The sequence below is a fragment of the Camelus ferus genome, chromosome 21 (assembly GCF_009834535.1).
Source record: "Camelus ferus isolate YT-003-E chromosome 21, BCGSAC_Cfer_1.0, whole genome shotgun sequence".
Classification (NCBI taxonomy): domain Eukaryota; kingdom Metazoa; phylum Chordata; class Mammalia; order Artiodactyla; family Camelidae; genus Camelus; species Camelus ferus.
In genome coordinates this window covers 21,915,895-21,931,673 of record NC_045716.1, presented here as the reverse complement: position 1 = coordinate 21,931,673, position 15,779 = coordinate 21,915,895, and the positions used below count along the sequence as shown (strand labels likewise).

Sequence of the window (15,779 nt, the reverse complement as noted above, 5' to 3'; positions counted from 1 at the left end):
GGTCCCTGCCTCTCCCCGGACCCAAGTCCGGGCTAATAGTTTTGGCGCTCACTTCAGCCCTGCCCAGCCTCTCAGGCCTCTGGGCCCCAGCTAAGTACCCAGCAGAGGCAGCGTCTTTTTCACTAACGGAGAGGGGTGGGGAGCTGAGCTCCCTGGCAGATCCACAATTCCACGCCCAACCGTGGACTTCCCTCCCTCTTCCTACGCCAGCCAGCGGGCTCTGCTGCCCTGCTCCCAACGGCACTAAGGACAGACCCGGCCTTCCCTCTGGAGTCCACATTCTGCTTCCACTCCAGTCCCCTCCACTTTCTCTTCCGATTAAAACTCCAGAAACGGGGATTTCCAGTTCCACTTTCTTTTTATTTAAATAACCGAAGCAACAGCCTTGGCACAGCAGAGGGAAGCTGGGTTGGGGTGTGTAGGGGTGGCAGCAGTGTGGCCTTATGGGAGGGAAGCAGTGACTGGGTCACAGTGGGACTCCCTACACCTGTAAGTCAGGTTCAGCAGTCACAGCTGTGGGATTGGGGGCACTATAGCGGAGACGTCAAGCTGTGACATCTCACCAAATCCCAGAGACCTCAGGGATGGGGGCTAAGTCAGCTCCCTCAAGTGGCAGGGCCAGGGCATCCCAGTCAGGGGTCATGGGGCCCGGAAGGCATTCTCGGCAGCCCCAGCGGCTGCATTGGCAGCTGCGGTTCTGACCGCAGGGTTAGAGAAGACACCAGCAGCAAATTCTTGTTGGGCCTTCTGAAAGCTGGCACCTGTGCGGCGATACAAGGAGTGGATCTGCAGGTAGAGAAGGCACAGACTTTACAGCATATTCCGGCCACTGTTGCCTGCTCCAATCTAACACCATCACCATCACCATCACCACCACTCACCAGCCTGCGGCTCTAGCTTTTTCTTCTTGGCTCCCTCCCAGCATACAGACACACACACACACACACCCCTCCCACAGAACACCCACCTCCCGCCAGAGGCCCATTAGCTGAGAACCCATCCATCAGCTTGGCCCTCCCCAGTTGCTCCTGAATGTTCCACTCAGGCCCCTAGGGACATATGATCTCACTCTCCTGGCCCCACCTTCAACACAACCCCTCACCCGCTTTAGCATCACAATGCCCAGCACAGCAATGCCAGTGAAGAACAGGGCAACCAGCAGCATGAGCACAGCTACAGCCGTGTTGGTCTTCAGCACCACCAGAGCAGAGATCCAGCCACTGTTAGGAGGGGAAAGTATATGGAAGTGATGAGGGGCTGCTCACAGCTGGGTCTCTGTCCTTCCAGCTTCTTCACATGTCGCAAACATGCCCTATTCCCACCCATTCCACCAAGGGCCGTTTCCCTAATCAGTCTGGCAGCTTTCCATGCACCACAAACCCAAACTACATCTGTTCTATTCATGGTTCAATCCCAGCTTCTGAACCACTGGCTTCTAGCTCTCCAAGCTCCTCCAGACATCCTGACGCCAAACAGACCTTTCTGTTGAGGATTCTCCCTCTTCTTCAACCATTGGTTACATATGCCTTCTCCAGGAAGCCTTCTCAGATTGACCATATGCAGCCATCTTTCCCCTAATCTATGCCTGTCTAGGGTTCCATCTGTGCTCTCTCTATCCTGGAGTATGTCCTGTCTTTCTTAAACTAGCACCTGCCAAGGATAAAAACCACGTTTCCTTTTTCTGAACAACTCCTACGTCGGTATCCAGTGCTGACTTGGACTAGAGGAGCAGGAGGAAGGAGTGAAGGCAAATGGCAGCCTCACAGACCTGAACCCCCAACCTGGGATGCCAATGGCCTGGAGGACAAACAGCACATCCTGAACGAAGAAAATGAAGAAGAAAACGAAGAAATTGAATGAACTGTCACTCCTGCAAGGAGAAAGGATAGGAAGGGTAGGATTAGAATGAGGGCTGGAGGAGCCAAATGGAACCCATCCAAGTCCCCTCCCCGCCATCATCCCCACCTCCTCTTCTTACCGGAAAGCCTTATACATGGGGCGGTACCAGCAGACAAAGGAGCAGGGAGTGAAAAGGAGGATCCAGAGGATAGAGAGCCCAAAGCCTGAGCCATTGCTGGTCTCCACACAGAAGCTGGCCAGGCAGGCAAGGAAATTCAGGAGAAGAGCCAGAGTGCTGCCTAAGGGTCGGAGGGAAAGGACAATGGGTCAGTAAAAGCTTCTTCCCACAGAAGCCACCCCACCACCCTCACCAGATGTGGCAGAATAAGGAAAAGGCGGCAGCCTTCTGCCTTCACAGGACCCTCAACTCAACTCAACAGGGGAGACAGAACTAGCACGTCTCAATCACATGTGATCCCCTTTGTTTAGACATTTAAAGGATTTAGTATACAGTTATACCAGAGGATGAGGGAAAGGGGGAGAGGATAAGAACATACATTTCCCAGAAGGCTGAAGAGTAAGTTCTAAATACTATAGAAGGAGTAATACTGGAAGATCCTGGAGAAATTAGCCTTAAACTCAAATACTGAGGAAAGGTGAAGTGTCTAGTTCTAGGTGAGTGGGCTCCAGAGAAGAAAAGATATACAAGTTACTACTTGTACTTTTCCTTTAAAAAGGCTTCTCACTACTCACACATCCAGAGGTAGTACATAGTGGATACTGTCTTCTGAAATTCTTGGGGAATCTCCATGGAGATGTCCTGGAAAAAGCAGGGCTGAACTGGGCAAAAAGAAGGTAGAGGGGGCCAATTGTTCTGTCGAGCTGTAAGGCACAAAGAGAGCAGGAGTGAGACAGAGGCCAAAAAATTACCCCCCTTTCCTTCTACCCTCAGGCCCTCTCTTCTATTTCCAATTCTGGGTTCAAGGAGACAAGGGTAAGTAGCAAAACTAACATTAATAGTGGGTTTTTTTAAAAATTGAAGTATAGTTGATTTACAATGTTGTGTGTGTTTATAATGACTTACAACTTCTAAGCACTGCGTCAAGCCCTTTGTATAGATGACCTTGTTTAACCCTCACAACAATCCTGTCAAACAGGTACAAACATTATTTTCACTTTACAGGTGAGGAAACTGAGGCACTTGAGATTAAGTAACTTGCCTAAGCTCACCCTTAGTAAGCGACAGCGCCCAAATTCAAACTCAGCAATCTGGCTCCAGTGCCCATGTTCTTAGGTCCTTTTTTGAAGCTTCACAACTGTCAGATGCCCTCCCCCAGTGTACCAGGGATCCACTTACTAGCTGTGCCCCCGAGGGCAGCATGCTGCAGCTCTCGCTCCCTCCGGTCCAACTCCTCTGCCTTCCGGTTGAGCTCCTCCTGCTTCTTGAGCAGCTCAGCTGTGGCTGCCGCAGCTGAAGCCTGCCCAGTATGAGCAGAGAGAGATGTGAGTCCTGAACCACAGGGCGGGCCTTTCTTCCCAACTCCTACCCACACATCCCCTTTACCTGGGTGCTGTAGGAGCCATAGTTCTTGGGTTCTGTGGGGCTGAGCTTTCTCGAGGACTGCAATGGGGGAGCCGAGGGGGGAGCTACCGGAACAGGGGCAGGAGGCTCATAGGTTGGTGGCGGCTGTGGAGTTTGGAAAAGACCTTAGGGAACATCTAGTTCCTCGTAACACAGGAATCTAGAGTTTGCCTGAATTCCTTTAGACCTAGAACTCATTACCTAAGGCAGCTGCCCCTCCCTCAGGTGTTAGAAAGTTTGTATCAGAGAACTCTTATATGACCTGCAGCAGCCCTCGTTACCCCTCACATCGAGTTCCTAAGCCAGGACTCAAATACTCATCTACTTCCTTAACTTTTAAAAATTCTTACCACTGAGACAAACAGGTGTATTCTTCTTTATTTCTTGCCTTCTAATTGTACACCTAAGCATAGTTTGTTTTCTTCTCAACTGTAACCAGTCCCATTCCTTTTCTTCTCCAAAGAAACCTCCCTAAACAAAGTCTTGGTTCAGGCCAAGCCAGACTCCAGGTCCTCCCAGGACCAACGTTTAGAGATCCAACTGGATGGATCCTTGGCCCTGGTGTCTTCAGAAGGGTTAGGCATCACACGGAAGACTGGCCTCTCCCAGGAAGCTAAGCCTGCAGCAAAGTCCCGTGTACCCCAAGAGAGTGGACTTGTTGGCATACCCTACCCTTCCTGGCCCTCCTGTGCTCTTCAGAATCTCACCTCCCGGGTCTCAAAAGGGTTGTAGACATCAAGCGTGGCATACTGCGGGCTGGGTCGGTGCTGGATCACGGCTGGGTCCTGAGGGCAGAGAGCTGGGGCTCAGCTGGCACCTCGTGCCTCTAGGGGAACTCACAGGGGTCTCTTTCCAATTGCCCGTGGCTCGAAGGACTGCAACTTGGGGGCCACGCTGTTGTCCCAATATTTGCCCCCAGTCCTTCACCCCACACTGCCAGTACCAGCTCCTTAAGGGGCAGGGCCCGCCCCTCCAGGGTGCTCACTGGTCTGGAATCACCGTCACTCCCACGTGGCAGCCCTTCCTCGGACCAAATGTCGCGATGGGAATACAAGTTCGCCCGACCCTCTAGAATCGAGAAGTCAACCCAGCTACCCAAAGGAGGCCGGCGCAAGTCACCTGAAAGGGGTTGTCAAGCTCGCCGGGCTCGGCGAAGGGGTTTCCACCGTCTCTGCTTTGAGCCATGTTTGCAACTGCGGCCTGGGCCGCCGGCCCCCTGCCCTCCACGCCCCTGCCGCGGCAGTGGCGGCGGCCGTGGTTCTCAGAGCTCCCTCCGCTCCGCTCCTCTCGGTCCGCCCCGCTTCTCTGTGCACGGATTGGTTGTACCGACCGGAAGGGTCACAAGGATTCCCGCAGCAGCAGCGGGTCGCGCCTGCGTCTCGGCTAAAGGCAAAGAAGGAAGTGCCCCACGTGACACCTCCAACCTAGTCTCCCTGGCCAAGCACCGCCCCTTCCCACGTGACTTCCTTCAACCAACGAACTACACTTCCCAGGAGGCCTAGCGTCAGAATCCCCGTCTGTCCTAGTCCTCCGAGATGTCTTTGACCCGTGGTGACTGCCTCCTAGAAGCCCAGTTAGGCAAGTTTTAAAATCTGGATTTCTGCCTCTATCCTGGCGCCCAGACTAATAGCTATAGTAATCAGACCTCTTTCCCAACCCTCATCTTTCCAGATCAAACAAGTGCTAACCTTGTACCCTTCTCCATTCTAACTGGCAAGAAATGTTATTTCACCCATCACTACTCTCCTGGGATAAACTGGTAGCCTGACTATGGTTAACGTTGGAAGGTAAAATGGGACTCCCATTGTACCCAAACTCAGAAAGGTCGCCAACCTTCTCATCCCTCCACCCCAGTATCCCCAAACCTCAAACTCCAGGGATGGGGGTCAGATGAAGCACGTCATTTTATTTCACAAAGACTGTACAAAATTCCTTATAAAATATGGGATAGATGCCACCTGGTTACCTCATCCTGCCCCTATCCAACTCAACTGTGGAGGGGCAGGTGAGGGTGGGAAGTGTGAGATGGAATAGCATTATGTACAAGGCGGGGTTGAAGCGATAGGTACAAGTTCTTTCCTATTTACACTATTTCACATATTCACAGGTACATAGGGAGCCAGGAGAGAGTGGGCTCCGGCTCTGTTCTCTTGTATAAAAAAGCACCAGTGTCCTGGACTGGACACCCACTGCTGTTAGAGACGCAGCGGGGCCCAGGGCCTGATCGTCACCGACTGATATCCCGACTGGAGTCCCACAACTTGGCGTTAGGTGGCTCTGCCCGAAGGCGGGCGAAGAAAGGGTGCTGAAGGGCTTCGCCCAAGGTCAGCCGCTTAGCAGGTTCATATTCTAGCATGCTTTCAATCAGATCGAAGAGCTGATGGTGTTCCTCTGCCTCCGAGGTCAGATATCGCTGGTGGTGGAGGTTGGGAAAAAGGTGAGGCACGATGCCTTTTATAAACCCTGCCTTCTTCGTCAAGGCCCTAGCTTTCTTTCAATTCTGGAGGACCAAGGCTCTGCTTGCAACTATTAAGAACGCTACCTCACCATAACCACACCATGACCATTTCTGCTGTTACAGCTCAACCTACCCTCCTACTAGCACAATTATTCCTTCATAGTCTTTGAAAGTTCTATTTGTGTATCCTTGTCAATTTCATGAATCTTCTTTAGCTCCTCATTAAAATGTAAGCTCTTCCAAAGTAATTTATTCTTTTCTGTCTGACCTAAAGAATCCAGGACATTGCTTTCATCTCTGGTTGGTTCAAGAAAGACATGGCTGTCTAACCTCATTCCCTCCATAAAACTACTCTCTCTTATCTCTCTTCTACCAACAAAAGATGTCTTCTTTCAGTTGTCCTCCCCTTCTTTCCTAACCCTTTGCTTGTGAAATGCACTCCAGGGGCAAAACACCTTAAGAAGGAAGTAATCTCTGGGTGGTGGGCACTATTTATTCCCAGCCCGGCTCACCCGAAGTGGTTTGCAGTTTTCTCGAACGTAGCGTCCAGCTGACGTGTTCTCATCCCAATCCAGGCGACCCCGATAAAAATATTTCTGCTTCCTAGAGGGGAAGGGGGAGGTTGAGGAATCAGGAGGTTCCTCTTGCTGTGGGATAACTCCCTTATTCCCCCATCTGAGAGTAGCTGGGGGGAGGGGAGATGTCAAAGAAAAAAGAAAATGATGTGATATAGACCAATTTTGTGGAGAGAAGAGGAAAAGGGTTAAGTCCCTCCCACTCAAGGTTCACCTTGTCTTTCGGATCATCCGGGAGGGGATAGGACCCAAGATCCTTTCCATCATGGCTAGATGTTCTCTGTTGTCATGGGTCTGGGAAACAAAAACAAAACTGAGCATGGAACCAGGAGGGGATGCTGAGGACTAGCCACCAGGAAGATAGGCAGTGTGGAGGAGCGAGTAGGCAGGTCCTCAGCAGATAGAGAAATCAGGTAGGATAGTGCCTAGTGGTCACATAAGATATCCCACCACTTACTTGGAAGAGGGTGAAGCCAACATAGTATTCAAAGATGATGCAGCCTATGCTCCACACATCACAAGGCTGTGACCAGCCCAACTCTGGGTAGGAATGAGAAGGAAAAGGTATTATGAGGCTCAGGGGGCCCCATCCTTACCACCACACCAACCCCAACATATTTGAACCACCTTGTTCTCCCCGCCTTACCGAGGATGACCTCTGGTGCTCGGTAATGGCGAGTGGAGACAATGGTACTATGGTGTTCATGGTCAAAGGTGGCACTGCCAAAGTCTACCACCCGCACAGCTGTGCTCTTCACGCTGCGCTCATCTCGCTTCTAGGAGCAAAGCAGGAAGAGAATGAACCTCTGCACTGAGATTGAGAATGAACCAACCAAGATTCTACCACTATTCTCTGAAGTGCTCCTGAGCCTTAAAAAGCACCTCTGATCTCTTGCCTGCTCCCACACACGCCAGAGAATCTCCTGCTTTACAGCCTCCCGAATACCGAGCAGAGTACTTGCAGAATGGGAGAGGAAGAGGAATATGGAATAATTATGGAACAGCACACATGCCCCTCTGCATCCGAAGAGTATACCCACTGTGACTGGTATATAGTCTTTTGGAAAATATATAGCAGGTAGCAAAGGGAGAAAGAGCTTCCTTAGCTGAGATCTCCATTATCTCCAGTTAGCCAAAGGAGCTGAGCTCTCTACAGAAAACCCAAACTAAGAACCTTAAAAGCATTTTCACTCTTTTGGAAAGTTAACAGAGGTTCTTTTGCCAAGTTCTCTTCCAATTTAAGTGTTACATCTCTCCCTTTCAATCTATTCTAGCACTCTGGTTTTACTCAGTCAGAGCCAGAGCAGAAAATGTGGTAGAAAGAAAGAAAAGACAGGACACAAAGGGCTAAGAGAAAGGCCAAGTGACAGGGACACCTGCACCCACTGGCCAAGGGGCAGAGCTTGTCCATCTTACCTTCTCTAGATTGTAGGTGAGCTCGTAGTCTGAATTCACAAACAGAATATTTTCAGGTTTGAGGTCCGTATGTGTCAGCTTGTTATCATGGAGGACTGCAGAGGAGAAGGCCAGGTCAGGGCTGGTTCAGGTGGACAGGGCTAACTGGCACCAGCTGACCCCAGGCTTGGTCACCTAGCTTAAAGCTGGTGAGGAGGTAGGTCCACAATCATTAGGCTGCTTTCTGTTCTATATCCAAATGAAATGCCTGGTCTAAGAAGCCCTATACTTATTAATGTAAGATATATATGTATGTATCTCTCAACAATGTATAAGATGATTTGCTACGAGTTGCATTTTTGTACTGACTCTTGACATGTGTTTGACATCCTGTGAATTCAGCTCTGTGAAACCGTATTGTTATGAAGACTCAAGAGGAAGTATGTACTAGTCTGGATCCCCTACCTGGCCCCTTGGCTGCACTACTCCCTGCCCCCACCTGCTTTGTTGGGATCAGTCAGCATCTCAGCTCAGACAAATATAAACTTCTAGCTTGAGGAATCTTTTTGTCTCTTTGTGCTTGCTGCATGGCTTACACTTTCCCAAGGAAGGGGAATGAAGGAAAAAAAAAGAGGTAATTAAGTGCTTTGATTTCAAATGCTTTTTCTTCCAGCTCCTGCTAGGCTGAACGTGGAGTAAAAGCAATCAGTGATGGTGAGGACATCAGTGGAGGAGTTAAGTCAGAAGAGGAAGAGATGTCAACAGAACAGTGAATAAAAGAACTGCAGATAATCAAGTTGACTGTTTAGGGGCTTCATCAGTGCACAACTGAGACAGAAGAGGTCCAACGGAGGGAGGGGCTGCCCCAGAGTCCGCCTCGGCCCGCCCCACTCACACTTGACGGCCTGGCACAGCTGGTAGGCCATATGGCGCACTTGGTGGATGGGGTAGGGCAGGTAGTTGTTGTCTTTGAGGAAATCGAAGGTGCTAAGGCCCAGAAGCTCAAAGGAGATACACATGTGGCCATGGTAGTCAAACCAGTCAAACATCTGGACACAGAGGCTGGGAAGAGAGATGGGGGAAGGGGGATGTCTGATGAGCTCCCTTCTGCCCACCACCCCTCCAACACAGAGGGACTGCATAGCTGCTGATTCCACACACTTGTGTAAAAACATGCCAGCTAATATCACCAAGAAAATTCAGTTCAGCTAGGGAATAGCCTTTCTGGCAGATCCAAGAAGAGATGTACTGCCTGTCATGTTTCAAACTATTTTCCTACATTTTAAATAGCTAAAAAGAAAAAAATTGTATTTGCTGAGGAGCTGCTAAGTACCAGGCTCCAGTGTGGATCACGAATTGTCAAACTGCCACTCCTACATCCTGACCCCAGCTCCCAGCTCTGAAAGTCACTCACCATCAGCTATCATTGAGCCCATCTTTATGTCTATTATGCCTTTAATAGTCTTATTCTATACTTGGATTATGGAAAGTGTGTGAACAGAAATATTAACACATAAATATCTGTGGCCTTCTCAGCATAGTTCTGGGTATTAAAAGCTCAATTAATTTTTTGATGAAAATGTTGATTCTCAGTCTCAGGGCCATTTCTGGGCATATCCCTCCTGGGCTGGAGCCAAACTGTGGAGCAATTTGCCCTCAAAACAAGGAGAATGGATTAAAGAATAACACAGGCCCTTCCTTCCTGCCCTAATGTTCTACTGCTCTAAGATGATAAATTAAAGACGAATGGATGAGAAGGTCTAGGACTCCCCTGCCTGCCTAACACAGGTCAGGAAGGTTTCCTGTATAGGGATGGAGCCGCTTAGACTCCCCACATACTCCTTTGCTTGCTTACTTCTTGTTGTCAGGGTCCTTCTCATTGATTTTCTCCAGCACGTTGATTTCAAGTCGAGCTGCTTCCTTGTACTTTTCCACATTTTTAATGATCTTCAGGGCAACTCGAGCCCCGCCCCTATAGAATAACAGAAGAGGCTTTTGGTAGAATCTCAAGAACATCTCAGACTGAACAGGGGATTAAGAAATTCTACCTTTGGCTAATCAGCAAAAAAGTCCCAGATAATCTCCCTACCTCTTTACACCTAGCAGACGTGGAGTACAGAGGGGGCTGACAGTTACCTGCGATGGTCAACACACTGTACAACTCGGCCGAAGGTCCCCTCTCCCAGGGTGCTTACGATTTCATCTGAAATGAAAAAGAGCAGGGTCGGGGAGAGGGAGGGAGAGAAGGTGGGGAATGAGCTGAGTTGGAAGAAAAAGGGTACAGCAACCTGGGGTGAGGAGATGAAGGAAGGGGGAACAGATACAGATGGTCACAGGAGGAGAAAACCCCTGCGTGATTCCCACCACCTTTAACCCAGGGGCCATGAGAGCTGGAAGTGGACAGCAGAGGTCAATCTCAACAGCAACTCAAACCACCCAGATAAACAACACCACTGAGAAGAGGCAAAAGAGGCTGTGACTTGGGTTGGCTCGGGATGTTAGGATGGCTATGGGACCATTACAGGCTATAGGATTGTTACGATTTGGCTTGTACATCGCTCTTGTAGCCAGTCCCCGACGTGGTAGATGAGGTGGCCCTCAGCGTCGTCCTCTACACTCTTGGCTCTCCGGCTGCTGTGCTGCTGTCGGGGGGCGGGGGGGGTCGGAGCAAGCCAGGTGTCGGAGCGGGGGCCGGAGGGAGGCGGGGTGGGTGGTGGAGGGGTCACCGGTCACAGGCGCCCAGCCAGGGGGGACAGACGATGATGGGGGACAGTGGAAGGGAACACGTCAGATGCAGTAAGGCGGATCGGGGTGAGAAGAAAGAGCGGCGCATAACCCAAGTCCCCAAACCCAAAATGGGAACAGGGAGAGGCACGGGCAGAGCAGAGAAGTGGTGTCGTTGCCAATGTCACCCACAACCCCATGCTCTACACAATGCCCTTCCAGGTGGGCACAGATCTCCCATTGCCCCCACCCAAGCCCACCTGCTGAGGGGGCCGTGGAGCCCAGGGCTTGGGGGAGAAAGGCAGTTCACAAGCAAGGTCCCCACTAGAAAGTGGAAGCCTCTGGGGTGGAAGAGCTGCTCCCAATACAGTCAGCCCAGCATGCCAGGGAGGGCACTGGGGTTCACAAATGCTCTGTGCCCATCCATCTCCAAAGCAGATTCAGGGCCCTCCAAGAGTCGGAGAGCCTCCAAGAGAGTAGACACTCAGCGCCCACCTCAGTGTTCATACCCCAATGCTTGGCTGAGAAGAAGGATACTTCTCACTTACCGGGGTCCCAGAGGGCTGAAGAAGAGTAAGGAGAGGAAGGGCCTGGGCTGGCACTTACCGAAGACGAGCGGCTGAATGTCCGGCTGCGTCGCCTTCGCCGTCTATGCTTCCGCCGGCTGCTGCGCTGGCTGCGGTAACTGCTGTTCTCCCGATGATATTCGTAGGAATGCCGGTAGTCCGCGTCGTAGTAGGCTTCTCCCCGATCCCGGCTGTAGTCATTGCGCCTGTAGCTGCCACAGTATCGCCGGTCATATGCCCTCCGGTCTGATGAACGATCATCATAGCTGCTGTTGGACGACAACACCATTAGGTGCATCTGTTCAGGCCACATTCCTTGCCATACCATGTGACAAGGCCCTCCCTCACCGAGGACAAGGAGTAATGCTAGAAAAGTTGCTCTCACACACTCAAGTCACTCTGAGAGGACCAAGACCCAGGGCAGTGATGTAACCAAGCACAGAGGAGGATCCCCACACCTGCATGTCACCAAACCTCTGAAAAGACATCTGCAGAACAACTCCTTCTGAGAGCCTCCTCCTCCCCTCCAGTGATGCAATGGAACAAAGAGCCGCTTCTTTCTCCAGCCTTTCCTAACTGATACCTAGCTTTGCTCCCTAACTATCCCTAACCCATCCCTCCCACTGAATATGCTGCTAAGTTATTAAAACTCTGCAGCTCTATATTTGTCTTGTCTGTTAACTCGTTCGTTAGTTACCTCTAGCCCCAAGTCTTTTGCATTTGCTCTCCTTTGTCTAGGACACTTCTCCACTGTCTTTTAGACAAGCTTAGGTGTCACCCTCTCTGGGAAGTTTTCCCTGAACTACACACATTGCCCCACTCCAACCAAACCTGTGGGAAGCTTCCTCAGCCCCTTACTATATACTTTCTCCACGATAATACTCTTAACACCACAGTGTAAATGGCTTATTTTGTCATCCATTTTGACCATCCCCTTCCCCCAGTTGCTTAACATGAAACCAATAAATCTGTGCTGAATACATAAACGACTGGGCCGAGTATGGGTTTCTCTTCCCGAAGCCTCACCTCCGGGAACGGACGTGGTAGCTGTCTTCCCGCCGGCGCCGCCGAGTCCGGTCACTGCTACTTGACCAGGAGCGGCTTCTTCGTCTCTTATGCTTTCGGCTCCGGTAGTGTTCATGGTAACTCCCCCGGCTGCCTCGCTCTGAAGAGTGGTACCTTCGAGGATGAGGCATCTGGAAGGGAAGGTAAAATTAGAAATAGTGGGGCAGCTCTGAGTTTTCAAAAGTCTCTTCCAAGGACTGGCTGCTCCAGAGATGTTAAGCTGCCTTCTGCTCTTCTATTTCTACCTCTTTTGGCCACCCACAACTCCCTTGGTTTTCCTCTGTTCTCAAAATCCCTTCTTAATAAAGTATATATTCTACTAATGCTGGCTGAAAAATTTAGGAAGCTTCCTCCCACTCAGCTCACTGCTCTACTCTGATTTACCTCAAACATGGCTTCAAGAAGATACTCAGGTGTGGGCCAAAGCTTATTACAGCTCAGACTGTGTAACTGATAGAGACTGCCACAGTTCATCCTTGGCTGAGATCTAGAATAGTTCCTCACAATTCAACAGCAAGAGAACAATGCTTTAGTATACGCTATTGTGACAAATATTTACAATCACTGAAAGTGGATCTCATCTCAACTAGACCATCCATGTCCTGAGGGTAGGAATCCAGTTTTACCAGGTTTCTACACATAGTAGTGTATACCAAATAAAAGCAAGTTCCAGGGATCTGAGTCTGGCCCCTTGAATTACCTGAATCTTCTCTCACATCACTGGCAAAAAATCCCCCTTGAATGATTTTAATACAGGAGGCCCCAAACTGCAGTCAGCTTCCCATCCGGCCCCTCCCTTTTATGCTAAGAAGTAGAGAATAATTGGTTGTTAATTAATATCAGCACTAGTTGGCTAAAAGCTGGCCACCTTCCAGGTATTGGAATCGCAATAGCATGGTGCACAAATTCTTTTTTTCCTTCAAGGAAAGAACCAGAGAGAAATCACTGTCACAATCCAGGAAGATGAGAAAAGGAAAGGAGAATAGAATTAAATATGCCCAGAGACATAAGTCTTGGGGAAGGGCGTGGGTTAGGTGTGGATAAAGCTCCAACATCTGGCTCCCATTCTGAGCTAATTTTCAAATTGAGGAGGACGGTGGTAATTGATTCATTCCTGGCCTATCAGGGCTTGTAGGAAACTAAGAAGATGCAATCACCAGATTCTCCCACATAATTCAACCTTGATTAGCATTGCCACATTTCATCTCATCATCTTCTCACATACGTACTGCTACCAAAGTCCCTCACAGACTTTCCTCTCTCCCATCCCCGTAAGTATCTGCAGCCTACAACTTTCTCAACTTGTCTTTTTTTTCTCTTTCTCAGAAAATCCAGTACTAACCCTTAGAGTCAAACTCTTGCCACATCCTCCAAGAGACACGGCATTGTGTTCTCCCTCTCTAACTTTGGTCCAACTTTGATATTATGCTCTTTCTCGTCTCTGGAACCACTCCCATCTCTGCTCCATCACTCCTCTTCTACTTTGGTCCCTCCCAACTTTCCTACTGGTCTTCCCGAAAACATCTAAGGCAGATCGACCTTCCACTTCATCTTCCTACTCCTCACCTCTGCCACTTCAGAGGTCTCAGCCCTTCCCCTCTCCTAATCTGGCCCTGGCTCCTTGCCCCCCAATCCAATCTTATCCCTGCCCGCCCCGCAGTCGCCATCTTTCCGCGCGGCCCCGCGGCCCGCCAGCCCGCGCGCTCACCGTTCTGGCGGCGAGGCCCGTGCGCTTGTCCCACAGGAAGTCCGTGATGGCGGCGGCACTGCGGCCGGAGTCCCGGCACCCCCGCGGCGACGAAGTGCGGCTCCACCCCCCCAACCCGAGACCCTGGGACCTCCCGCCTCGTTCCCGGGCTCCGCTCCAGTCCCGCCCGCCCAAGCTCCGTCCCCGCCCCCAGGATCGGCTTGGCGCCGCTCGCACCGCCCCCGCCCGGGGCCCGATCCCAGCTCGGTCTCCGGCTCTGGCCTCTCCGATCCGCCGCCGCCACCGCGAGCGAGCACGTACGCACGCACGCACGTCCTGCGTCGCTTCCCAGCCACCCCGGGGCTCCGCCCCTAAGACCGCGCACGCCACTGCGTCCTCGCGTAGCTAGCCGTCTTCCGCCTGTGAGAGCCGAGAAGGTGCTGGGGGCGGAAGTTCATGGGGGCGGGGAGAGAGTCGCCGGGGTTTGCCAGGCCGGTGCATTCCCGCCTCGTGTCTTTCCGTATCCTTCCTCACTTCCGTACCCTTCCTCAATCTTTCACCCTTTTCCTGAGACTTATTTGGCTTACGTTGTTAGGTTTGGAGGTTGAAAAGGAGGGGTGTCGTTTACGGAGTGTTGCCGCTCCGTAAACCTCTTGAGGCTTGGTGGTGAGGTCTGATTCTCTAGCATAGCCTGTAAATGGCCAGTTCTTACAGTTCGGCTACCTTACCAAAGCAAATACGGGCTCCCACTTTTAGTTCTGGACAAAAACTACGCACGTTGTGGCGGAGGGGAGGGTATGGCCACAGAGGAAAGGTTTGAAAAATGCAGGGGTGGAAAATCGGGTGCTAAGATAGGGAAAGTCAGTTGAGAACTTTGTTATGTACTTACACATAATATATGAGAAGAGTAAGTTTACTGAATGGGGGGGGGGGGAGAGGAAAGAGGAGACCTTGAGACAAATTGAGCTGAGTTAGAGACGCGGTATAAAGAATTTAGAAATAGTAAGGGAAATAGAGGGGAGCTAGGATAGAGAATAGTCAATGGAGTTTATATAAGTTGGCCAGAAATGGTTTGGGAAAAGTTCCTTAAAATAGAAGAGGAAGGATAATGAAGAGGTTGAGAGGAAAGTGGAATTGCCTTCCTCCTCCATGAACACTTTCTCTTGTTTATTCAACAAACATTTACTGAGTGTCCACCAGGTGTCCAGCATTATACCGGGCACAAGGCTTCTGTTATTCAGAGCGTCACAGTCTAATGGTAGAGAAAGACCTGTAATCAAATAATGGCAGCCTTTTGACGAGAGCTGTTATGAATGGTGGTGCCCTGGTCACTGTTAAGAAAACTCTAGACTAAGATTTAGCTGAGGAAGGGAGAGTTAGAAATATGTTTTTAGGTTTCCTAGAGGAGATGACATCTGAACTAACTGTTGGAAAGTGGATTGGAGCAGAAGAAAACCAGGCAGAGAAAGTATTTGCAAAGGTCTGGAGACAAAGCAAAACAAAGCATTTCAACAGTACTGGAGTCCTGGCTTTCACGAGAGGGACTATCAGCAGAGAGGTTATTGAAACTAGGTCCAAATTTTGCAGGGCCTTGTATGTCATTCTAAGGAACTTAGTTGTAATCTATAGAAGACAGGGAAGTTTGAAGGACAGTAAACAAGTGATGTAGCTACATTTGGATTTTAGGAGGGTAACTTTGGCGGACTGTGGGAAAAGAACTGGCCTGAGAGAATTTAGAGACCCATTTAGAGGCTTCTGAAATAATTTATGTGAAAAAGGGCTGAGGGCTTTAAATAAGGCAGTGGCAATAAGAAATGGAGATGAAGGGAAGAATTTGAGATATATTGGAACTTATAGTACTTTCCAGTACATAGCACTGTAGTTCACC

The 15,779-nt window shown here is 50.3% G+C and overlaps 2 protein-coding genes across 6 annotated transcripts; both read right to left on the bottom strand.

The window, feature by feature from the left end:
* Positions 1 to 339: 339 nt before the first annotated feature.
* SCAMP3 (secretory carrier membrane protein 3) lies at positions 340 to 4,829 on the bottom strand. Its single transcript, XM_006172682.3, has 9 exons — positions 4,541 to 4,829; positions 4,129 to 4,206; positions 3,404 to 3,526; positions 3,197 to 3,317; positions 2,593 to 2,721; positions 1,979 to 2,138; positions 1,769 to 1,870; positions 1,103 to 1,220; positions 340 to 786 (listed from the first exon to the last, which is right to left on the bottom strand). Exons 1-9 carry the CDS (start codon positions 4,604 to 4,606, stop codon positions 640 to 642), a joined length of 1,044 nt encoding a protein of 347 aa, XP_006172744.1. The 5' UTR covers positions 4,607 to 4,829; the 3' UTR covers positions 340 to 639.
* A 472-nt stretch (positions 4,830 to 5,301) lies between these two features.
* Positions 5,302 to 14,211, bottom strand: CLK2 (CDC like kinase 2). Of its 5 annotated transcripts, none has more exons than XM_032464099.1 (13): positions 13,913 to 14,211; positions 12,166 to 12,335; positions 11,180 to 11,408; positions 10,404 to 10,491; positions 9,986 to 10,052; positions 9,705 to 9,821; positions 8,745 to 8,911; positions 7,871 to 7,965; positions 7,101 to 7,230; positions 6,912 to 6,994; positions 6,669 to 6,748; positions 6,392 to 6,482; positions 5,302 to 5,834 (listed from the first exon to the last, which is right to left on the bottom strand). In XM_032464099.1, exons 2-13 carry the CDS (start codon positions 12,333 to 12,335, stop codon positions 5,649 to 5,651), a joined length of 1,503 nt encoding a protein of 500 aa, XP_032319990.1. In that variant the 5' UTR covers positions 13,913 to 14,211; the 3' UTR covers positions 5,302 to 5,648. The 5 variants fall into 5 exon arrangements, with proteins under 5 accessions (XP_032319990.1, XP_032319991.1, XP_032319992.1 ...); XM_032464100.1 differs by having other exon boundaries at positions 10,404 to 10,488; positions 13,913 to 14,185; XM_032464101.1 differs by having other exon boundaries at positions 11,180 to 11,405; positions 13,913 to 14,047.
* Positions 14,212 to 15,779: the final 1,568 nt, after the last annotated feature.